Source organism: Meriones unguiculatus, chromosome 9 (genome assembly GCF_030254825.1).
Source record: "Meriones unguiculatus strain TT.TT164.6M chromosome 9, Bangor_MerUng_6.1, whole genome shotgun sequence".
Taxonomy (NCBI): domain Eukaryota; kingdom Metazoa; phylum Chordata; class Mammalia; order Rodentia; family Muridae; genus Meriones; species Meriones unguiculatus.
The window spans coordinates 94,234,032-94,259,894 of NC_083357.1; the positions used below are offsets into that span (position 1 = coordinate 94,234,032).

A 25,863-nucleotide genomic window follows, 5' to 3' on the forward strand; every position below is an offset into this window, starting at 1 on the left:
TAAAACATGGCTGAAGAAATGTCATTGTTGTGTACTTGAACATATTTTGAATATATGCCTAGGAATGGTATAGCTGGATCTTGAGGAAGCGCTATTCCTAATTAATAAGTAGATGTGCACTTTGAAGGTTTAAAATAGAAATGGCTGTTTGTTTTTTTTTATATATAAAACAGTTTAGTTTGGTCATTTTTTCAGATGTTTAAGAGATTATTTTTAAGATAATTGATTCTTTGTAACCACAAACTGCAGCATGCCAGTAAAGAAAAGCTGGATGAGAATTTACATATACTGATTGTCATGATTTACATAAGAAAAATATAAATTAACCACTGTACTGCTTGAAAGATTTTGTTGTGATATCTAAGCTATGGAAAAAGAACAAAGTGTGGTTTGGAACTCACTTTTCAGGGTTTGTTCCATCCACCAATATGTGTGAATGTGCAATATATATGTATGAAAGGTTCGGTTGGAGAAGGATCTCTAGTTTACTCCATCCACCCAATATGTGAATGTGTATGTTTGCATGTGTGCATGCATGTATGTATGTATGTATGTGTATGTATATATGTAAACTAGAAGAAGCCTGTAAGAGAAGCTAAATGAAAAGATGTTAAATAAAGAGAAGCCTGTTGGAACCTACCTGCTGGTTCATTTCATCAAGCGTGTGTGTGTGTGTGTGTGTGTGTGTGTGTGTGTGTATGTGGCTTTTTTCTCTCCCCTCTTTCTTTCTTTCTCTTTAGACTCTTTGCCACTACTCCTGGAAAGCACCCGTGGAGCTAAGAGCCCTAAGCCCTTGCTCCCCTTAAGAGGCATAAGCCCAAGACAAGAAGTCATCAGCAAGGGCCCTCCAACAGCAATTTAATTCTGGCCCATCAGTTTGACACTATCAGTGGAAACCTTGGTCATCTGTAGCAATCAGTTCCTGCCCTGGAGAATTGCCCTCAGAGAAAGTGCTGAATCACCAGCGGGCTGCCAGATCTACACCCTGCCTCGGCTCTCCCCTGGAATACCAAACCTAGACTTCGGTAATGAATGTGGCTGATGGCATGGTGTTTTGTGAGACTCCTCACTGAGGAAGCCCGCATGTCTCTGACTCCTTTGCCTGTTCTTGAGACTCTTTTCCTTCTGTTGGGTTGCCTTGGATAGCTTTGGTGTGTGAGCTTTTACGTTGTCTTATTGTATCTTGTTTGTCCTGTTTGGTTGTGGTCTCTTGGAGGCCTGCTCTTCTCTGAAGGGAAACAGAGGAGGAGTGGAACTGGGGGAGAAGGAGAAAACACACACACACACACACACACACACACAAAAAAAAAGATGATTCATGGCTGCAGCAATCCATGATGATAATCCTGTGGCTAGTCCTGCGTCCACTCTGGTAGAATTTACTGTGACAATGGCCACTCTCAGCTGCTCCATCGTAGTATCGAATTCTCCAGTCCAATTACCTAAAATATAGCTCGACAATTGTTTAGACAGATTTGCAGCACAGGAAAAATTCTCATGTTATATGCTAGTGACTCAAAGTCCAGCATATTTTCATTGACAGCCAAGTTGAGCGATTTGCCATAGGGTATCAATTTGCTCCTGCAAGAGGTCAATCCTCTGATTGAACACCATCAAGCTTCCTTTTAGGATTATCATCATGAATTGCTGCAGCCATGAATCATCTGAAGGAATGGGCGGGCATGGGAGCGTTAGCAGGCCTTCTGGTGTTGGTCTCCTTGGTTTGCGTGTGGTATATATGCAAGATTAGAGTCTCACAACAGTGTGATGCAGCCATGATCATTCAGGCCTTTACAGCCATTGAAGCAGGACATTCGCCCCAAGCATGGTTGGATACCATAAAAAGCTAAAATGTTACCCTCAGGATGCAAGGCTAAGCACTGCACTCAGGGTCAGCCGCTTTGGACCCAGAGAAGAGCATGTCTGATTGCACGCGGGTTGATACCCCAGGTCCCGCCTCTGAGAAAAAGGTATCAGACGGGTCTGATGCTCTTTGGGTGGATGACACCTAAATGAACATCGGTACAAAGTCCCAATTTATTTCTAATATCAGAGATTAGACCTCTACTCTTGCCTGATGCGTCTAAAACAAAAAAGGGGAACTGTAGAGAGCTGCGGAATGCTGTGCCTTAAAGATGGAGCTGGTTTCCGCCTTCCACCTTCCCGATGGTGAGTGCTCTCTGTCACAAACAATTCCACATTTGGCTAAGGCTGAGGATCTGGCTTGCTTCCATATATGTGGACCTATCTGCATTGCCCACGTGGCACGCCTGGGTTGGCTACCCAGAGGCTGTTTAAGCTGTGGGCTGGCTTTCCCCAGGGTCCGAGGATTGTTCAAGGTTCCTGAATAAACTGCATTAAAAAAAAAGAGCTGAGAGGAGTTGAGAAAAAGGAAATTATGGCCAGAATGTCTTTTATGGGAGAAGAATTCATTTTCATTATACTTTTTACTTACTTTAGACAGAAATAGCATTTAGCAGATGCTTTGTTTGAATGATTTTATACCATTACTTACCTTATCAATACACAAATGTTAAATAAGACTTAAATATTGCCCATTTATTGTCAATATTCTGAACATGTCATAATATATTTATTACATTGTTTTTGTGTGAGTGTGAATGTACTACTTATCTTAAAAGGTTTTTGAGCATTGATAAGAAAAATGCAGCAATTGAAATGCCTGGACAAATAATATAAAAAGAATAACAGACGTGATGGTTTATTTGTAAAAAAAAAAAAAAAAATGTGTTTTTCCTTTTTAAAACTCTTATCCTTTTGTCAAATAATCTTTCACTGTTGTCTAGGAGATTAAAGTAAAAATAAAAGGTTATTACATGATTGCTACCTGTTGGGAGAGTGTCTAAGCAAACACTTTAGCAATATCCATTGATGTCTATTACAAAGGTTATGTGCATCATTTGATCCTATTCCAACAAAATTAGAACTTCACTGGGACATTTGAGTTTTCAATTTTGGTCATTACAACATTTAGGACAGCAGTTTCTTGAGCAGAGAGGTCTTATTTGTGAATACGTTTAAATGAATATTTGAGAATTGGTTCAGCTTTTCTATATTAATATGCATATTAAACAAAATGTAAGCAACTAACAATCACATAAAACTGGTACTTTCTACATTTTTTTGCAATAATGTTTTGACTCTATTAGCATCTCTACTTTTCTACATCTTAAAATGCAGCCCATGACTTATATTTTTAAGACAATTCTAGATCCACAGCACATGGGGAAAACCTACATTACCACCAAATTCTACTAACTCACAGATTATTATGGCATTTTAACCTAAGTCTTACTGGCATAAGTACATAAAGACAGAAGACAGAATCTATTAGTACTGGTCATAGAAACATCGTCTATTATTAAGGAAACTATCTTTTTTTTAATATTCTGTTTCATGAATTCACCGAGATCATTCATTTTAACCAAGAAAAAAAAAATCAAATTTTCCATTGTCTTTATAAATGTTTAGAATATTCACAGCAAAAAGAACCCAATATGTTTTCAAAGGTTGTATTGTAGATTGATTAAAGTTTTTATATGTTATTAAAGTGTATTGTAATTTCAAGTTACTAATGGCATTTTTCTGATGATGTAGTTGAACGAAAACCGTGGGGTTATAGTTACAAATCCACACTCTTACAGATACTGGAATTATATATTTTGTTCCATCAACATGTCTGCTTTACATTATTCAGCACAAAGCTTTGTGAAATAAGAATCATGGGAATATAAAAAGATAAAGGAAAAAGGTACAAATAACAGCTTCATAAACTGAGAAATGTACATAAATAAATCATGTATATGTGGGCAGTTTGCTTAGCTGGCAAGAAACAAAATATGGAAAATCTGCTTGTTAAACAATAACTACAGAGTGTGCTTTTATGATGTTTTTCACCACAGTAATTCATATTAGAGATAGAAGCAGTTGCATGTTAAATAAAATCATTGAGCATTGCTCCCTGAGCATTGCAAAGAGCTGACTTATGTTGTTTTTAGATGCCTCCCATTAGAAAGTAAATATTCCTTCAATGTAATGCATCTCAGAAACTATAATAAAGACCAATGGTAAATAAAGTCACAAGGCGATTTCAGACATTTTTATTAGGAGATTGTTGAAAAGAAAAAGAAAATTAAATACAATAACGGGAAACGTGGTTCTCACATTGAAACCAGGCTCAAATAACTAGGCTACCATAGAAAAATTTCCAATTCTTGCATTAGGATGTAAAAACAGATTTTTGTACAGATTTTGTACAACAAAATTCGTAATAACCTTTTATCATTTTTAGAAAACTTTAAATATATAGATAAAAATAGACAATTTTCATAGGTCCTACATGAAGATGAGTATGTTCTGTTCCAAGGGCTTGCATAGAGCGCAAATATGGTTTTAATATAGAACAACTAGACGTTAATATTTGTAAGATACAAAAGCATGGAAACCATAAAGTGGGCACAATTTTACTTGCTTACACCAAAACGCAAATTCCTAAACAAACCTGTTTAACTAAAAAGAGGGAAAAATTAAGTTACAAACTTACAATAACATTTTGTGAATTGTAATATTTACAACAGGTTAATAAGAGTCTCTTAACATATAGCAGACAGCTTTTGTCTTTAATCCTCCTAAAATATCCTTTTATGTTGAACCAAACACTAACGCATTCTCAGAGGTCTTTCACATATGTATTTTAAAACTATTTACCCCACTTAACAGGTGACTCTATGCCAGGAGCAGAGCAATGGCCAACTCTCCTACCTATGTAAGTTGTAGTCTTTAAAAAACAAAAACAACAACAACAACAAAAACAGTCTGTTAAAAAAAAATAGTATGACTCCAAAGCTTGCCACAAGTCCATCAGATTTTAAGTCTTGTAATCCTTTAAAGACTGTATATAGGAAAATTAAAAAAAAATACATTTAAGAAGAAATAGAATCTCTTTTGCTGAAAAAACAAAACATGATCATGGAAGAATTAGGTTCAGAAAACCAAGTTTTTCCAAAGCAGTTGCTAACAATATTTTCAATTAAAATATTAATCCCTTTTAAAGCAAGCTCAAAGAAGAACTGTACATATAACCCTTTGTGGTATTAAAAAAATGGATTTATCCTGTTAATAGCAAGTTACAACCAAGAATTAGTTGTGTTTTAGAACTGCAAGGAAGACCTAAAAATTACCGGAGCTCAGTGACACAGGATCCCTAACAGGGAACTTTTTTTCTTAACCAAATAATTGGATTACCCAATTAGAAGTATCTTTAAGCACTGACGCTAGCTTTTTCAGATTCATTATTTTGTTGTTTTAAGGTAATAAAAATGTTATATTCACAAAATTTTAAGATGTCAGAAAAATCATAAAGCGTACAGCAACTGCACTGTTCCACGTAAGTCTTTAGAAGGGTTACTCCCTATGTGTGAAAACAAAGGTAACTCCAGCATGTAAGAAACACTGTGTGCAGCTTTACTTCCAGTTATATGCACAAATGTGAAAACACATACTGTAACTTTCAAAAAGACAGCAAAAATAACACGGAGCCACCCTTCCCTCTGAGCAGGGCGGGGAGCACAGCACAGTTTAACTTCATCACTCGGGGCTACAGGGTATTGGACCAATACACCAAGGGCTTGTTAAGTTTTGTCTTTCAGCAACATTAACATAATATGACATTAACATATAAAAATATCTCTGGTGTTTTGATTTACCGGTCAGCCACAATTCATCCTCTGTAGTGCGGTTTGGGGCACCGACTAGGGATCAATATACAAATAAAAGTAGCTGACACAGAGTTCTGATGTCACCAGATGCATAAGATCTCATTCATTAATACTGTGACTCCAGACAAATATTTACATGCCTGCATGCGTTAAAACCAGAAAGACATCTTTCTGACCAACAGGGTGACAAAACATAGTTTCTAAAATTTTCATTTCCTAAACGCTAGTATACTACTGCATACATAATACCTTCCTGTGAATTTTATGTTTATATACTGTACATGTGACCAACAGTTTGAATAAGAAGCAACATTGTTATTTTTAATCCTATATACCACTACCAGTTTGGAATGAAAACATGTTATATTTATATATATATTTATATATATTTTATCTTTAAGAAAAAGAGACCGTCAGTGAAACCTTTTGGCTTATATTCAATGCTTCTTTTTCAGATATGCAAAATGTAATTTCATTGAGTTGTAACATCCATTTGTTGGTCTTTCAGAAAGTATATGAAAAAAGTCTTCAGGAGAAAACCTGCAATTACAGAGTTTAAAATTGAATGTAACAGAATACTCTCACTCCACTCATTTTTCCCTCCAGAGTCCTCTATGCCCCTTTAAAAGTTCATCCCCATGAATTCTTGCTGGCTTCTGTGGGACATAATTCTGTAAGTCTGGGTGAACACTGCTACAAAGTCTGTTGATGTGCTCAGTTACAGAATTTTCCGAAGAGGAACAATGGTTCATCCCATTAAGAAGAACAAAAAGAAAACAAACCAAAGCTAGGTCTTCCTCAGACCAGTGTTTAACTCTGTATCAAGGGTCCTGCAGCCCAGGTGAGTTATTAACTGTACGAAGTTTGTGTACATTTATAAACATTATCAGTCTCTCGTATGAACCACTGGTGAAAAATCAATGCAGAAAACATTTCTGCTTCTGTGGAATACTTAAATGTTAAAGAACATTAACACACAAAATTGAAGAAGTTCCTTGGACTTATTGTTTTTTTTTTTTTTCCTGAACTTTCGGACAATGAGTGTCTGACTCCAGAGTTCTATCGTAGATGATGGATTTCTTCAACAGGAAAGATTCAGTACATGACGGTAGTTTTCAAATACAGTCTTCCATCTAAAACAAACAATAAAAATAATTAATGGTGCAATATTCGAGGGACAAATGTGCATATAAAAATGAAATTTGCTATGAAATTCTGGTTTTTATTTTACTTAGGATGTAGCAATTGTCATGCATTCTCAAAATTAACTTCATAATTACATGAGTTCGTGGGATTGAGGAGGATACAGAATTCTTAGTTCTCATAAATATATATTTGCTACAATGATATCAGTTCCAGACCACTCAGAAAATAGATAAGAGTATGTGTGTGTGTGCATGACTGATATGCAAAGCTACTGACTTTCTCTTGAATGACAATTACTTCCACCAAGCTTGCAGAAACAAATTTTCTGGGAATGCACTCAGGTGTGTCTCCATCCCGAAAGCCAGCTCACTTTCCAGCAGCATTGCTAAGTATGCTGTGTGATGTAACTATTGTGCATATGTGTTGCTATTTACTTGAAAGCCACCGACGTTAATTTAACCATCAAGAAAGTAGAGCTTTTCTTCACTGCAGTGAGATGAACTCAAGAAATAAATGTTAAGATATAATTGTATTACCCAAGATTAAACCATAATTTTGTGAAAATGAAAAATAGTGAAGTCTTGGACATACTGTATAAGCTACTTCAATGAAGCACAAATAAGAATCAGAAAAATAATTACCCAGTGTAAAACACAAACAAAACATAAGTTAATTTTCCTTCCATCTTACATTTTCACCTGCCCCCCTCTGTTGTTGACCTAACCTCCAGCTGTATGTAATTATGGCAGAATTTCAAGTTTTCACAGCTACAGGAGAGGGTACAACGATTGAAACAAAAAAAAAAATACTTTCCAAACTTTGAAAAATAAGTATCAGTGTAAGTGTTTGCAAAGTGTCTAGTGCTGTCCACATTTATTTTTTAACCTCATAGAAACAATGATTAGGCCAATTCCACATTACTGACATGTTTTCCATTAGCATAATTTGCAGACTTAAAATATTGCTTCCATTGTGGCACAAAGCATCATGATCCTGACCATCCCACTCCACAACAAACCAGGCTCTATTTCCTATACATATGCTCAGCCTATTTTTATAAGTCTGGAAGTTAGTACTCTTTCTCCACAATTTACTCTTCTGCCCCTTAAATTATCATAATTTTAAAGCTGTCTGAGATTTGTTTTCTAGTACATGAACCTTACATATAGATTTGAACCTCCAAACAGGTAAGTCACATGAAAGAAACAGCCGTATCTGTGTCCCTGGAAATATTAGAAGCAGAATGATTATCACAGTGCTTGTCTTAGTCTTAACTGTTTTGATGTGGCAGTGTTAATCTGTTAGAAGGTATTTAATTATTGTATGAAGGTGTGCATGTACGCATGTGGGTTTGTGTGTGCATTCCAGCATTCAAAGATGTGTGTGGTGGGGTTTGTCAAAAGACAACTTAGAGGAACCAGTTTTCTCCATCCATGATTTCAGATTATCAGGCAATCACCCTGACACACTGGGTCATCTTACTAGCCCAAACGTTAAACTTTTGAGGAAACAACATGTGTTTAAGAAAAATAATCCAGATGCTACAAAGTTCAAGTTTAAAAAATTGACTGAAATACTATTGAATCTATTGAATTTTAAAACACAACCATAAGACTAACTGTTTTCTTTGCAAGTGCTTGGATGTGTGGCATGTGTAAGTAGATACCGTGTGTACATGGCTGCATCACAAAGGCCAGAAGAGAACGTAAGATCTCTTGAGTTTGGAGTTACAGAAGGTTATTAGCTGTCCAAGCTAGGAATCAAGCTCATGTCCTATGGAATAACAGGAAATACTCTTAATCACTGAATCATCCCTCCAGTCTTAGGATTGCCTTTGTGATCCATATTTCATTCATACCCCCTCGCTACATAACCTTCTACAAGAATTGCACCACTACTCCCTATATTAGGCTTATGTATTTCTGTGTGCTGTAGTAGCCACGGAAAAATATCTATTATTGATGGTGAGTAAATTTTATCAAAAGTATTGCAAGATATACAACCCAAATGAATAAAAACTTTCATGTCAAAGAATTCAGCAATAGTGATTATCAGTAGAACTAACATTTTTCCAAGCTTATATTGTGCTAAAGATACATTAAAGGTTATTAAGTTTTAAGTGTGGAGACAGATGGGAGAGTAGGGCAGCTGAGAGGGTTGAAATGTGCAGAACTAACACTAAGGCTGTTTGAAAAGACCATGTGGACATGTACTATTTCATAAACTTCACAAACACACACATTAAAATAGAAGATATTAATTTTAGTTTTCCTGCAAGAGGTATCAAGTTTCTCTTTGAAGTCTGAAGTTGAAAAATTAAAATCCCAGTGCCAGATGTGGAAACTTTCTCTTGATTTTTTGGTTATGATTGTGCACAAGGTCCCTTAAACAATGCAGGCTATTGTCGTTGCTCTTAGTTGCCCACTGTATTCTCATGGTAAGACTCATGGTAAGTGTCTCGCTCAGACACTGTACATTTTACTGAAACAGCATGGCAAAATTAATTTGGCACTGATCAGGATCCCTCCTTTTTAAAACCAGCAAGTGTTATGCAGGGAGCAAGAGGAATAAAAGTCATCATGACCAGAGTAGCAAGATCTCCCCATGGATATATCAACAGTGTCACAAATGTATTGGAGTTAACAACTGCTTTCTTATTGGATTTAGGGCCAGCACCACAGGAGGAATTGTATGCCTGATAATGTACAACTGGCTAAGACCAAGGGGCTTGTAGACCCCAAGAGTGGATTTACTTCTATTATTTTGTTCAATTGACATGGCATCAAATTCTCCTCCAAATTTATATCTCTAGACCCATAGAATAGCGATGCTCTCAAATTTCATCAAAGTTACTTGGTACAGAGGACAGGGCTTAATACCAAAACTTACAACAGGTGAAAGCACAGAGAATATGTATCTGTGGAACTCAGGCAAAAATGGGACACTTACATTATGCTCCACCCTCTCCTGCAAGATTGAGGAACCATTCTGAAGGATCAAGCTTTTGTAAGAGCTAGACATCAGGGGACTGGAAGGTCACAGTGTCTTCTGAACATGCTAGCATCACTCAGCTCATGACCTAGCAGCAGGTGTAGTTGGCTGCTCAAGACTGGTGAACACTGAGCCAGTCAACATTCAAGCATGGAGGAGGGAGGGTATCAGAAGCCCCTTACTCACTAGAAGCTATTGACAGTTAACGGCTTCTAGAGAAAGAAGATTTGGTTTTTGTTAAAGATATTTGCCCTGGTAGGTAGACTATGCTCTAGTGGATAAACCCACACCCATGAGTATATATAATATATGTATATATAAATACATATACATATAATATATAATACATATAATATATATTACATATACATACATATATAATATATGTATAATATATAATATATATGTTATATGTATGTGGGCAGCACAAGTAGGACTCCGGGATTATTAGAAAATGTGGATAAAGACAGGAATTTTGTTAGGGTTGGGGTTGTGGGGGTGGATTGGCAGGAGTGAAGGTGAATATGAGAAAAATAAGTTGTAAAAATGCATTGTCCGGACAAATACAATTCTAAAGCATTGATTACACTCCTATAGCTAAAAAATATAGGTATTTTACCCAAATAAGAATTTTAATATCTGAAGAATCTTAGCATCTCACATATTTTCTCAGAACAGCAAATGCAAGTGCATTGATTCAGGAATACAAATTCTGTGTCTACTCCATTACCCATCTTTTCCTTAACTAGCAAACACTTGAAGAAATTCAGAGTCTCTGACTTGTACTTCCCCCTCATGGTTCATCTCTTTTGCTCTGCTCTAAGGGCAAAGGCTTCCCTTTAGTTTGAATAGCATGTAATCAAAAGTGGAGTTCTTACATTCTAGTTTCAATAAAGAAAAGCCCCAGTTTTTCTCTGACACAATGATTATTTGCCTTTGTATGGGAGGTTGATATGACAAGAAAATCATCAGGCTAAACTTTGTGCATGGGAGTACTTAATTAAAAAGTCTGTTCTAATTAAAAGCATTTGGGAGTAGGGGTTGAGTGAAACAATTTAAATTACAAATTCCTAATAGTTTCAAAGTTCATTGTGATTTGATACTTGCAGCCATAATTTGGTACAAACGGAAGTGTCTTGATCATGGAATAGTTTATCATAGGTGTGAATTTTTATACGCTGCTTATTATTATGCAGACTTAAACCAACAGACAACAAAATGAAGAAATATTTTAAATATCTTCATAAAAATGAACTTAATTAAGACATTGTTCTTTTATTTATTTTTGTTCTGGAAATTGAACTCAGAGGGCTTGAAATGCTAGGCACATGTTCTAACAATCGAACACTGAATCCAGCATTCTCTCCTAGTTTAATATTAGCATTCAAAATCATGAAATCAGCCTATATTAAGTTCATGTATTTTATATAATATTAATTTTTATGAGAAAGATGTGAAGAAAAGGGACTCTTTCACAAAATTTCTAACTGTTTTGTGCTAGAAAAATAAGTTTAGTTTCTGGGCCTAAGTTTTGGTCTATGTTATTATTTGAAGTTATTTATAATATCTAATGAAAACTACCTTTCCTATTCCATATGTAAAAACCACACTATTAAATAAAAATAAGTTTTATAAAACTAGTGAGGTATTATTCTATCAATCACATCAATTAATTTTATAACAGAAGATAACATATAAATGACAATGTCAAATTGTCAATTAAGTTTACAAGAATCTCATTCAACATTAGGTGACTATCAGTACAAGGAAAGTATTGAGAAAAAAATATCACAAAACATAGAAATGGATGTATGTTTTAGTTTTGTTCCTAACAAACACTTGCCAGGATCTTTTACCTATCTTTGCATAAAAAGTCAATATCCTGTGAAGAAGTAGCTTTATTAAAATTTGCACCCATGTATTCAAAACCCATATCAGACACCTGCAATTTAATGCAGCTTTCACAAAACAGTTGTGTGCACACAGCCTGTACTTCCATTGAGTGGAGGAAAATATTAACACAGAAAAAAAGCAAACATATAAAATCATGGATTGAGAAAGTTTAATATTTGCTTAAAGAATATGAGATTAATATAAAATATGTTAGCCTTAACCTTGTCTCAACATAATTTCTTAATCATGTGAAGCAAAGGAAATCAAAACAAGCGATGAAAACAAATGTTAATGATTCATGTGATATTTGATAAGACAACGAAAGGAAGTCAAAATAAAAGGAAACAAACAGGAACAGATGGGAAGGATCTTTGTCAAGTCATAACCCTTCTTCTAAAACCCCCAAAGGAAGAGGCTAATTAAAGAAAATATTGTTTCTTGCTTTTTTATAATTTTATATTTAGAGTAAGAACATTCTGCTACTGCTAAAGCAAAGAAGCAGAGACACAAAGTCTACATTGAACATGAGAAATATTTTAAGAGAGACCGATGTTGAGCACAAACCAGTTTATAGGAGGATTCTGAGTAAACATAATTTCTTCTCATGAGATGCAGATAGCAACAGTGCAAGCAATTTCCAGATGTTTGGGCACTAATATATCTGGGGTTATATTCCAACATAATTAAAAAGTTAAAACTGAACAATGCTGCAACTATATTTTTTAATTTGAATTTAGGTTTACAACTGAAGAATGAGCCCATTGCATTGGATCACATTTGAAGAGAACTGTTCCTGTCTTGTTTGAGTGTTTTTTGCTTGAACATGTGGTACTATTAGAATATACAGATATTGAGTAAAGCCCAAAGGTAACACATAATGTCTGTGTGATTTCAATAAACCAGTATAAGAAGTAGGTAGCACATTATCTAACAGACTAACATGGTACACACAGTTGAACTCACAATAAATAACTTTTTTATTACTAAGTTTTATTACTAAGCCAGCATACAAATAATATATGAAAAAAAAAACTTTTTTTTTTCAGGGAGTTTGGAGCATTAAAGCCTAGGTCTTACGCAATTTATCTACTATTTATCTATCCAACAGAAAACGGGTTTGTCTATTTTTTCACACTAAAAAGCCTTTCAAACACTCTCTACCATGGAACTAACCCCTAGAACCTCAAACACAGCTCTTGATGATGGCCAAAATGAGAATAAAAATTACTATTAAGCAAACTACTCAAGTAGTTTTCAAGAAGAAAATGCCTGAGAGCAAACACAGGCTAGGTTACAGAAGGCTATTAAAAGCTATAGTTCATAGGCTGATTAAAAAAAATGACCTTTAGACAAAGGCAGTGAAGAAGACATTGCTACAAAGGGACTCTAGAAAAGCACAAATAGCAAGGAGCAAATCAAATTGACAATTTGATTCCCTGAAACAGGTGGAATCAGACATAGGGATCCTCATGGGGCAGACTGACATCCATTCTACATGGGCTCAGTGGATACAGGAGCAACAAAAGCTGAACTGGGGAACTTATAAAGTAACCATTTTAAGGTATGCACATGGAGATTGTTAGATACAGAGAACCTGAAATTACTTACTCCATCCCAGGGCAACATACCTTCCCAATATGGTCAGACAAAGTCCTGGTACCACAGGTCCTCTTACTAGTGACCTTGTCTTAGAGAGGAAGCTCACTGTCAGGCATGATGATACTCTCTATGGGCCAACTGGAACTTATTTCCGTAGGAAAGATAATACAACTTGACTAAACATTAAAAGTATTTTACAAAACAGAGAAGCATCTTTTTCTGTAGTTCTATATAACCACAGATGTTCTTAAAGCCATAACACCATGATGATGCACAAATGGTGATGATCATGATTTCTCATTTTTTTTGCATTTACAGGAGAAAATAGGCAGTTCTACATTTGATGTTCTACTATTTAAAGGAGGCTATCTCTAAGAGTGTTTTAGCATGATTAGTCTGTACTTTCAGAAACTATTTTTCAATTCTGTATATAATTCCAGTAGAACCTAAATATTTTTATAACTATTAGCACAGGATTCAAACCCTTTATACTCTCAAAAATCTTCACTGCATCAACTAATTCAATGCATAAAAATTTTAAAATTTTTGTTAGAATCTAATTAAAGCAGATAAAATACATTAAGATCACATGTATTTATATTAAAGGAGGCATTGCCTACAACTTGAAAAAGGTCAATAAAAATATACTCAAGCCAAACTCATAGAACAACATAATAGAAGAACAATGTATGCCTGTGGAGACCATACTCTGAAAGAGCATAATTTAACTTAGGTCACATGCAGTCTAAGACATAAAATGTTTGAATCTAATGATGAGCAAACATTAAATTCAAAATAAATAACATCCTAGTAAAAAATAGGCCATGTTCTTAAAACTACCCAGTTCATATGATATTTATTTTAAAGCTAAAGAGCTGTTCAAGTTTTGAAAGACTAAAAAGAAATAGCAACTTACAAAAAGTGATCCTAAATTAGATTCCTCAAAGTAGAAATGAAATGTAATAAAGGACATTATTGAATCAAATAATAAAAGTAGAATTTGGATAAAGGACAAAATAAAAGTGTTGTGTTAATGTAATATTTACAACTGACAAATAGATAGTACTTGAATGTGAGCATTCTAGTGGTAAGAAATCCTCCCTGAAACCTAGATAGACAGTTTTGCAAGCAAAGAACTATAAAATCTATCTTATTCATAAATGGTTCAATGTTATCAGATTGAGAAAATGATAAAACATACATATTCAAAATATTAATCATACATGAACCTCTGCAGCTTATACATGGCAGTTTTTTCCACAGCTTTATCATTCCCTTTCTAGTTGAGATTTATGATATAAGTTTCACATTGCTTTAAATTTTATTTTTAACAGATTCAGAAAATATTGTTAGGATACCAGGCAATGTTTCACACATACACGTCATAAAATATTTATTGCATAATGTTTCCAACAAGTTAAACATATGTATACCTTAAGTTTTTGTTTTATAATTTTTATGTTAAAAATCAAATTTCAAGACTAGATCATTCCATTGAAATAAAATTACAACATATAATCTGATATATATTATCAAATATTAATTAGTATCTCGATGAAGATGTGATTTCTCCACATACACTGTTTCACTGATTATATCTCCATGTTAAACATTTTATATGTTTGGTAGAAACACCTCTTAGAAACCCTACTCAAGTATTATATAGAACATAAATGGTTAGTGATTTTCTTAATAGAGTTCTTTAAAGGAAGCTGGTTCAGGCATTACAGTGCTGATACGTGCTAGATTCTGGTGTGTTATTCCATCTTCTTGTCAAGGTAAACTTAACAATTGTAAAGCTTATGAAGTGTGCTTAGCTCTAAAACTTGTTTCATAATTTGGACTGCATTTGCTAGTGTGTATCTGTTGTTAAGAATCACCTCTAATTAACTATGTTTGAAACAAATATTTGAAAACCTTTAAAACATTTATTTCAAACAGAGAAAAAAAAACCCAGAGCTATTTAAAGTTTTGTTTTTCTATAAATAAAGAAAAGGCATAGTGCTGATAGGTCAGCTCTGATGAAGTATTTGTGTGTTTCTGAACATTCTAATTAAGCATTCATTAGTCAGAAACTAGAACCCATCAGGATGGTTAATGTACCAGCAAGTCAGAATGGGGTTTTATGCACATAGGTTAGCATCTCTTGATTGGAGGTGAGACCTCCCACCTCTAGCAAAGGGAAACACAATGAAATTTCTTATTGCTGTCTGTTTTTCCATTCCTTTCCCAGAAAAAAAGAAGACTAAGAAGACATAGGGATGGGAAAGACTAATCATGTGGGGCTGATCTGAAGGAAAGAGATGAATGGACAATGCTTAGTTAAAACAAAGTATGTAAGAAACGTGGTTCCTTGCTTGCTAAAATAAGAGAAAGGAAGCTGGGACTTTTCAAATCAAGCCCTTTTATCCTCTCCGAACTATGAAAGACAGGCAAATTCCTGCGAATAAATTGTGTTTTCAGAATACATTCATGTGTTATTTCTGGTGGGGAGGGCATCACCAAAGGTGGTAATTAGAAGGGCAGCTCCTGTCAGAATCCAGTGATTTTCTCCTGTTTGTAAGAAAGAAACGAATCATCATTTTAGATGTTTAGCATTTTCTATTTTCCATACATGTCTAATTTGGTAATTTTCGTAAAGGTTATATTTGTTTAAGGAGGTAATTGTGAGTGAATGCAGTTCCAAGCCTCCAAAGGCTTCTTAACATATTTACACAAAGCTCAACTGAAATGCTGGTCCAGGGCTAAGAGGATGAGTGATGAGCAACCTTTCGTGAAAGATTTCACGAATACATAGAATTTTGAGGAAAAAAAAAGTCATTTCTGTGGGGAACAGCTTTTTTTCATGTGTTCCATAATTTAACCACCAAGCACTGTTTAGACAGGTAAGAACAATCATGTGTTATAAATGCACTATTAAATAAAATGGTCCTTTCTGCACTCAACTGTAGAATTTATAAAGAGGGTTCAATTAAGAGCTGTGGAGTTACAATAGACAGGATGCTAGCAAAAAGGCAAGAAAGCCTGTTGATAGAAATGCCATTTATAAAGCACACAAGAATCAATAGTGTTTGAACTGAATGCAATGTCTAGAAAGTAGAGTTCATGAGGTAAAATTTACCAGCCGAGGATGAGATTAACATTCGTAACTGGCAGAGACATCTGGCACACTGTTAGAAATGTATTTGAGTTCATTAAATGTTCAGTTCTATTCCCATCAGCTAACTTTATGTATTCTGTCCGGCCCCGTTATTAACATCGTCTACAGTAGATAGCAATGCCTATCTCCACACCCTTAGTGATCACATTCCCTGAAGAGTAGGTCGTGCTCAATGACTTGTTTGTGATGATGAGAATATAGAGTAAGTAATTGGAGGTCACTTTCAAGATCTGGCCTATGAAGACTGTGACTTCCACGTTGTTGATGCACAAAGTGTGTCTGTGTATTTCCACTTCTGCAAACTGTTGAGGCTAGGCTGTCACTGAATGAGCTTCCCTGCAGCTTAATCCCGCTTCCAGAACTCTATGGGTGTGTGGTACATCTACAGTAGCCTTCCCTGCTTGGCAGTGGAGCCTCAGATGTAGCAGCAGATGTCCCATATTCTGATACCTTCCTGTAGCATCAGAAAGACAGAAAAGTAAAAATCTAGATAAGTATCTCCAGGTGGCTGCATACAGAAACTGTGAGGGCACCAAGTTTCTAAGCTGCAAAGCTTTAGAAACTTTGTTGCAGCGTCTTAGTCCTTCTTTTATGGAAAAAAGCAAAACCAAAAAAAAAAAAAAAAAAAAAAAAACAAAACAAAAAAACTGATAATAAGTATTACAGGAAAAAAGTAATTTGCTATGAGTTACAGCGTTGCCAGTATACCTCACTTTACTTTCCTCTAGAACACAGAAGAGAACGAAAGCTCAACTCCAAACCAAGAAAAATCACCAACCCAAACTCTACATTGTAATTCCCATTAGATGCTTGCAGGATCAAATTCCATGCCTCACAAAAGAATATTTCCTGATTAGAACAAACAAAACCAAATTTAATAAGCTGAGGGTTGATAACATTGAATTTTTCTAAGTAAAAAATGTTTATATTTATAGTTTCTAAAGATTTAATTTTATCATATACCCATTCATGCACACGCTCATACATGCCATGTATGCATGCCCATATGTATACACATATGTACACAAAAAAATTCACACAGATATTTTGTCTATTGAGTAGAATTAATTATACTTGTATTATCATATGGTGATTTGAACTATTCAAAGTAATATTAGGTTTTATGAAAAGATTGATAGTATTTTCTTATGATGATGGTATTTCACTATTTCTTGGAAATAAAATAACATTTCAAAGTTTAATCACCAGACTAAAGCTGTCTCAGGACAGTGATGAGTGTATCAGGCCACTTTGCACTGTACCTGATTACCTATCTGACCTAGGATGTTGAATAGCATTCTACTGCAACATTTATTTTATATTTTCTGAGTACAAATGTGAATACGTCATGAGAAAACTAAAAGAGTGTCCATGTAAGAAAAATATGTTTTGTTATCAAGTGGTTTATAGCCATGAGTGAATTTAAATTCACAATGCTTCTTAAAAATCCAACCTTACTTCAAGAGACAATGCTGACATCAATTAAGTTTATGTATGTTACAAGTGCTAGTGAACAATGAATAATCAAGAAAGCAAGCAGAAAAAAGATGTCTACTAAAACCATTTAAAAGACACTCAATTGAATAAGAAACATGACAAGTTATTAACTGTCCCTCAGAAGGCTGAATTCAGGGCAGATAGCTAAGACTGATTTGGGTGAAATCTGGTGTCTTGCAATTTTTAAAATGTTTATCATACTGTGTGTTTTCCAATGGAAAAGACTCCATGTTTTGCAAATTAATCATGAAAATATCAACAAACTGGCCATAAATAATAACAAATGTAAGACACTAAATGCTTTCTAGAGTGGAGAGCAATGAAAAGAATTACAAATGTGCTATCACAGAAATATGCATTGCTAATGGACAGTTTTGCATTTTATAAATTGTCTCTGTCTCTAGGAATGAAGAAATTCAGGAAACATCAGAGCACTTTAGACTTTTAATCTAAGTAAGTTCCAGCTTGTTTTCAGCACATATTAAATTCCACCAGATTGCCAAATTTCTGTATAGTCTTAAGAAATAAGCACAGAAGTTTACAAAGAAACATTTAAAGCACCAGATAATAAATGTGCATATATTTAGTAAGAAGATAAACGCTGATCTATGTTTATCTCATGCACACTTTGAAATTATGCTTAGGGTCAGAGTAGCATAGGCCACTGTTTCCATTAAAATGTATAACCTGTGATTGTGGTTACTGTTGGCATTGCCTCATTTTCCCGTCACTAGTGATTGTGACGTGCATAAAATTAACTTATGTCACTGTGCTGATCGTTACATTCTGAACGAAAGTGAGAGCAGAGGAGACGTGCGGACCTAAGGAACGCATACATATTATGTCAAAACCACTCTAAAATAAGGTTTTACTTTCCTGCCTTAGAGACTTTATCCTGGTCTTTCAGAAGTTATTTATTATTGCACACAGACTTCTACCAAGATGTTCTATAAAATGATCATTTCAACTTAAAATCTGTATTAAAACCTCTATTTTAGTAAGACAGATCAATTTCTCCATTTCAGTAATGTATTTTCACAGTTGTAAAAATATTAAGATGCAATTGTTCTATAAATCTTGCAAATTTTCCTATTTTTTCTTGGAACATATTATGGCTTTATGAAGGTTTCACGATTTTATCAGGCACTTTTTACAGGTCTAGTTTGTACATTTTTCTTTTATTATCAATATTACTATTATTATTATTAATTTACAATTTATTCACCTTGTATCTCTTATGTAGCCCCCCTTCCTCATCTCCTACCAATTCCATCCTCCCTCCCTCTTCCTCCCTGATCCTTCTCCTCTAGTACACTGATAGGTGAAGACCCCTTTCCCTACTGTCTGACCCTAGCCTATCAGGTCCCATCCTCTTCCTCTGTGGGCTGGCTACGATCCTCTTTCTCTGTGGGCTGTCTAGGTTTCTCCACCAGGCAGAAGTGGTCCAGTAGCAGGCAACTGAGTTCATGTCAGAGACTGTCTCCTCTCCTCTTACTAGGGAACCCACATGGAGACTGAGCTGTCTGTGGGCTACCTCTGAGCAGGGGTTTAGGTCCTCTCTATGTATGACCTTTGATTGATGCATCTGACAGAGGGCTAATATCCAGAATATATAAAGAAATCAAAAATCTAAACACCAACAACCAAATAATCCAAGTAAAAAATGGGGTACAAAGCTAAACAGAGAATTAGCAACAGAGGACTATCGAATGGCAAACACTTAAAGAAATGTTCAACATCCTTAGTCATTAAAGAAACACAAATCAAAATGACTCTGAGATTTCATCTCACACCCATTAGAATGGCTAAGATCAAAAACTCAAGTGACAAAGCAAGTTTTTTTGTTTTTTGTTTTTTTGTTTTGTTTTGTTTTGTTTTAACCAGTTCAGGGCTCATTTGAAAACTTACAAAGTGTAAGCCCTAAACTGACATTTGTTGAGTCTGTTACTCATTGCTTTTGTGTATTAAGAAGCCTAAGCACAGTGTGAGACTGCTTCTTTTGGTAAAATGTACAATTTGTTTTGATAATTCAGAACACTGTTATAAGAGTGCTACTTCTTACTAAGTTTAAAGAATAAATATAATTTTTACTTCACTTTCATCAAAATAAGAATGCATTATGCTGTTCAAATATCACAAATAATATCTATGCATCAGATGGAAAAGCTTACAATGATAATAAATTATTGCTTTTTGTTTATGACTCTATTCAATGCACTTTGATTATTTGAAAGGAATGATATCTCAGATATTGCCATATAAGCAATATCATGAAAAATACATGGCTCCTAATGCAAGAGTTGAATTGACAGTTTGTCATAGCTCAGATCTGCAGAATCAACACTTGAAAAATACATAAGTCAAATATGAATTATCTCACCTATGACTATGTATTTTTATCATCTAATATTCTACTTTCTTATTCATAAACTAACAGTGTAAAATTTCTGGTCTCAGCTTTATCACCTTCACTTTCATGGGCAAGATTCATTCCAACCCTTCTTAAGTTCCATGAAAAAAGTGTTTGCACGATGTTTTCAAAATTGTTAGGTCATTTGTTACAAATAAGGACACTGTGAAATGTTGCAAAGTGTATGATTTCATAGCCATTTGAACAATACTGTAAGGTTGCATTGCTTCATTGCCTTTTGCTTTGAGAGAACGGTGGGTTAGGGAATGGCTTGAAATCATCTAGACTTTGCAGAGAGAGTGTGTTTTCGAGGTGAAGGATTCTAGCTGTAGCAGTGATGCCCAAAAGGCCCGTTTCTTCTCTGGACCACACAATCAGCCTCCAGCTCCATAGCACTGCCAGGTGCTCACTGGGCAACTGCCTCTGGATGCTGTTGTGAGATCCCTTTAACATAGCCAAGCTCATTGTCTGCCTTAGCATATATCTCTTCCCAAGCTACAGAGGTCAACCTACCAACCACTGGTTTTCATTTCATATCCTAAGCCCTGAACTATAACTTTCCAGTTAAATGTCAAATGTGTATTTTTCAGTTCGTTCATTACTTTATTTTGAGTTAATTACATTTTTATTTCTTTATCTTTACCCTCTTATATCATATTAATATTACTTAGGGTTTAATTTACTGTTTCAGTCTTAAGAAAAACAAAGGGGACTGGTATTTTATTGTGATAAATATTTTAGAGAGTGTCTAATGCCACTGTGAGGAGCATCTATGTGCTGGATAGTATTTATGACTACTTGACAAAAGTTAGAGTCATCTAGGAGAAGAAGACTTCTTAGATGGAGAAAATGCCTCTTTAATATCTGGCCACTGTGAGTGACACCAGCCCTGTGCTGGTTGTCCTGGCTTCTGTTATAAGGCAGGCTGAGCAAACCATAACGAGTAACCAGTAAGCAGCACTTAGTCATGGCCTCTGCATCAGCCCCTGCCTTCAGACTTCCACCTGTTTGAGCTCCTGATCTGACTTCCTTAGATGATGAACAATGATGTGGACACCTGAAGAAGACAAATCCATTTCTCCCAAGGTTCTTTGGCTCACGGTGTTTCAACATAGCAATAGTTAGTAACCCTAACGAGAACACAGCACAATATTCATTTATATGGTCTTCTGAAAGGTCAGACAAACTATATTGGTAGTACACGGACTACAAATCTTTGGCATGAACTTACAGATCTTAAGTGACTACAAATCACATGTGTATAGTGAGTCACTCTGTGCTCCACAAGCACAAAACCGAACCAGAAGCCTTAGTTCAAAGGATCCATTTTTTAAAAATATAATATAAATTTCACATCTTTTAAGAAATCAAAACTTATAAATTTTAAGGTTTCTTTATAAATTATAGTTTTTAGATACTTGCTGGCAATAGTATACAGAGAGTTCCTTTTTGATTTTTAATTAAATTTATATTTTTTATATTCATTACGGTTTATTCACTTTGTATCTCAGCTGTAGCCCCCTTCCTCCTCCTCCTCTCCCAATCCCAGCCTCCCTCCCTCATCTCCTCCCATGCCCCTCTCCAAGTCCAGGGATAGGGAGGTCCTCCTCCCCTTCCATCTCACCCTAGCTTATCTGGTCTCATCAGAACTGGCTGCATTGTCCTCCTCTGTGGCTTGGCAAGGCTGCTCCCCCATCCATGGGAGGCACTCAAAGTGCTAGCCACTGACCAGAGAGTTATTATAACCAAGAAAACTGAAAATTGGTTCTACTGGAAAAAATGAAATATCAATGCATACATGCTTTATGTAGTATACTAGCCTTTAAATATACGTACAAAAATATTGATGAATTAGACATGTTTTGATAATTTTAAGTTACTCACAATTATATGGTAAAATCTAATACAGACATATTTTGTATTTTTATTTAAATAATTATTTTCTTATTTATTTATTTTTTTAAAATTCTTTATTAATTACACTTTATTCACTTTGTATTACCCCCTGTGGTTCCCTCCCTCCTCCCGTTCCAATCCCTGTCTTCCTCCACCCTCTGCATGCATGCCCCTTCCCGAGTCTACTGATGGGGAGGACTTCTTTTCCTTCCTTCTGATCCTAGTCAATTAGGTCTCATCAGGAGTGGCTGCATTGTCTTCTTCTGATATTTTGGTTGTGAGCTCCTGTTCCCTCCAGGTCTTTCTATCTCCCCCTTCTTTCATAAGATTCCCTGCACTCTGCCCAAAGTTTGGCTATGAATCTCAGCATTTTTTTTTCAATTTATGTGGAATATAAAATACTGAGGACTCATGGAAGTAGAATGGATGTTACAGAGTCTGGCATTACGGAGAGAAATGAAAAGGTCATGGTTAAAAGGACTAAAGTCTTACATAAGAAGTGTCTGTATTTTGTGTTGTGCAACAGGTAATTGCACTATCAACAGAATATTTTACATTCCCAAAGTGTTAACCTTAAGTTCCAACTGTTCTCACCACAAAACTATATGACACATTTGAGGTTCTACATGTGTTGACTACATTGATTTAATCATTGCACATGCTTTTTAAAAATTGGATCATGACCCAAAATGTGATACATGGAATCATCAATGCTTTCACTAGAAACATTTAAAAGTGAGCCTATGTGTCTGTTCTGTTTCCTTTTAAAGATGTTCTGTAAGTCACATTTTTCAGTTACGCAATGTAGTCTTCCTTCTCAGTTTGGTGAAATCTCATTGAATTGTTAGCAAGAGCTAGCAACTGAGTTGATAGCTAACAACTCCCACATAGTTCTTTACAGTTTGCAAAGGATGTTCACATACATCATTGTCTGAATTTTGCGTTGAGAACATGTTACAGACATATTCCTTGATTTTCAGCCACCAGCGTCACTCTCCATGTGCTGACACTAATTAATGCACTGACTGAGGCTTGGAATGGCAATTTGAGAACCTTGTGTCACCGCAATGGAGCCGGGATTTCTTGGCCGCTTGCATCAGGCTGACCTCCTAAGTGATGCTTTTCCATTCCTATACCTGAATAAGTTTTGCATTCAGTAATTGTACTTTATGATTTCTATTGCTTTACCTTCTGCTGTCATTTAAAAAAATGTTTGTAAAAATATAATAAAAGCAAGCACTAAGTAAAGAAATATGGCATTAAGTATTAATCAAATTGCTAAATCATTGTGTTCCAAAATCATATACACTGCCAATGATGAAAAAATAGTATTCAGAAATGTATAGAGCCATTGGTAACATTAAGTGTTGCAGAAAGAGTGTACACACTTAAGCACAAATATTTCATTCAAATTAAATAGATCATTTTTTTAACTTAGTAATTATGCTACTTCAGCATTTACAATATAAATGTTGACCATCTAGGAATGTTTAAACAATGTGGTCCTTTATGCTCTGTCATATTTTTCCTGGAGGTGGAATTACCCCAATCTCTCCATTGTCTTCTTGGGCACAAGAAACAGGAATAGTCACCCTATTAGCGAGAGTGTCAGTAAAGCAGCTTTAATGGTGGATTGCATGTCTAGGTTGCACAAGGCTCTTGGTTTGATTCTTAGCATTACAGAAACAAGCAAGCAAGAAACATGAGAAAATAGTTTCTATATTTCACCCCATCTTCTAGTGAACTACTGACTGGTGAGTGCAGAAACGGCTTGCATCATCCTTTATACTCTCTTTAACCAAAGGTTCTATTCTGGGTCACTGCAGTCAGTCTGCAGGGGAAGACCATCTATGATGAGGAGACTGGAAGGATCTAGCTAGGTAACATTATCTCTAACAGGAAGATTCTAAGAGCCAGAGCATGTCTTCTGTGAGATAGTGTCTTGTATACATGGTACAGAGCCATACCCAGGAAACACAACAAGGTCATTGCCTAAATAAGACTTGAAAAATGACAACTTTCATCAATATGCCTAAGTGGATGGGGAAACTTTCATAAGACTCCACCCCAGATGGCTCAACCATTAAAGGCTAGGCTCACAACCAATAAATAGATCTTTAAAAAATAAAGGACAACTGCCTAATAACAAAAAGAAAAATGGAAAACAAAACAAAATTTTCCCTCCATTGTTATTATAAGTACTTAACATTAACAAAACAATCGGGGAATTTTTGCATATCTTTTGTTTCATAATTGTATAAAGACCCCTACTTACTAATTTGTGAAGTTCCCAGCCTTTCTGTGTGGATTGTCTGTTTTCAGTAAATTTACTTTATCCAATTTTCTTACAAATGAATAGAACTATACTTTGAAATGCTATTCAAAGCAAGACAAACAAGAATTGCATTCCAGATCCAAGTAGGCAATTACCAATCTAAATATTTACACAGTAATTTAGGAAATGAATTCCTATGGGATTGCCAGGAACAAAGAACCAAAAGTCTAGTTACACTGACATTTAAATACAGAAGCAATAGACAAAATTTAACATTTTCTATGTTGATTGATCACCACTCCAATATCAGCTTTCACAATATTTTCACTGGGTACTTACATTTTATGAACAGTTTTGTCAAGAAGTGGGTTCATAACTTTCAGTGGATATAAAACTATGGTTTCAAAACTGTAGACTCCCAAGTAATTCCCAGACATTTTTTAAAAAATAAAGTATGGTTTAACCGTGTGTTGCGACAGCTCATCCTCCATGGGTGTTTGCATGACTTTTGAATGCCATCATTTATTATTGCCAGTTACAGGATTTGATTTGGACAGAAGAAGGGTACACATTTCTGAGAGACATGGTAAGGGATCTTTCTAGTTTAAATTGAAATTAACTCAATTAAATGTGACCAATTAATTCATCTGAAAATAAGTAATAATATTTACTCTATTTTAATTTTTTGTGTAAGAAAATATAAAAAATATGTAAATAAAGTACCTTATATGAATAAAAAAAATTAAGTATTGTCAGATTTTGACTCTTTTAAGAAACTCTTGGAAAGTCAGTGCAAATTTCACCCACATCAGTAATGTTTTAAATATATCCTTCATATGAAGACAATTTATTTCATAGGATATGATATTCACCAATGAACATTTATTATTTTACTTGTCACATTTAGTATCTTTACATTCACTGAGACCTTGACACATGTTTTTGCTTGTAGGACACACTTTACCTGAATTCTTGGGGAAATACAAGACTTTTAACTGTGGTAGAAAAGTAGTAAATTCTTTAAAATATTCCATACAATTCCTTTTCATTCTAATCATTTTGGATAATTTGAATATTCATGGCTGTTTCTTGTTTAAAATTGGAGAGTGGGCTTCAAAATTCTGTCTCAAGTACACCTGAACTCAGAGCTAGGAAGAGCCAGATGTGTCAGTTTTTCTCTGCGTGTAAGTCGAAGGCAGTTTTTACTTTGTTTATGCGCTATGCTAGATAACTGAATTCTTGGTTGTAGTTTTGTGAT

The 25,863-nt window shown here is 35.1% G+C and overlaps 1 protein-coding gene across 4 annotated transcripts in view; it reads right to left on the bottom strand.

Annotated features, from left to right (window-relative positions):
- Positions 1 to 4,105: 4,105 nt before the first annotated feature.
- Positions 4,106 to 25,863, bottom strand: part of Dach1 (dachshund family transcription factor 1) — a 410,763-nt gene continuing 389,005 nt past the window's right edge. For all 4 annotated transcript variants that reach the window (XM_060391521.1, XM_060391520.1, XM_060391523.1 and 1 more), the window contains one exon: positions 4,106 to 6,871. In XM_060391521.1, the coding sequence (XP_060247504.1) occupies positions 6,834 to 6,871 (38 nt within the window). In that variant the 3' untranslated portion in view covers positions 4,106 to 6,833. The remainder of the gene's footprint in view (positions 6,872 to 25,863) is intronic.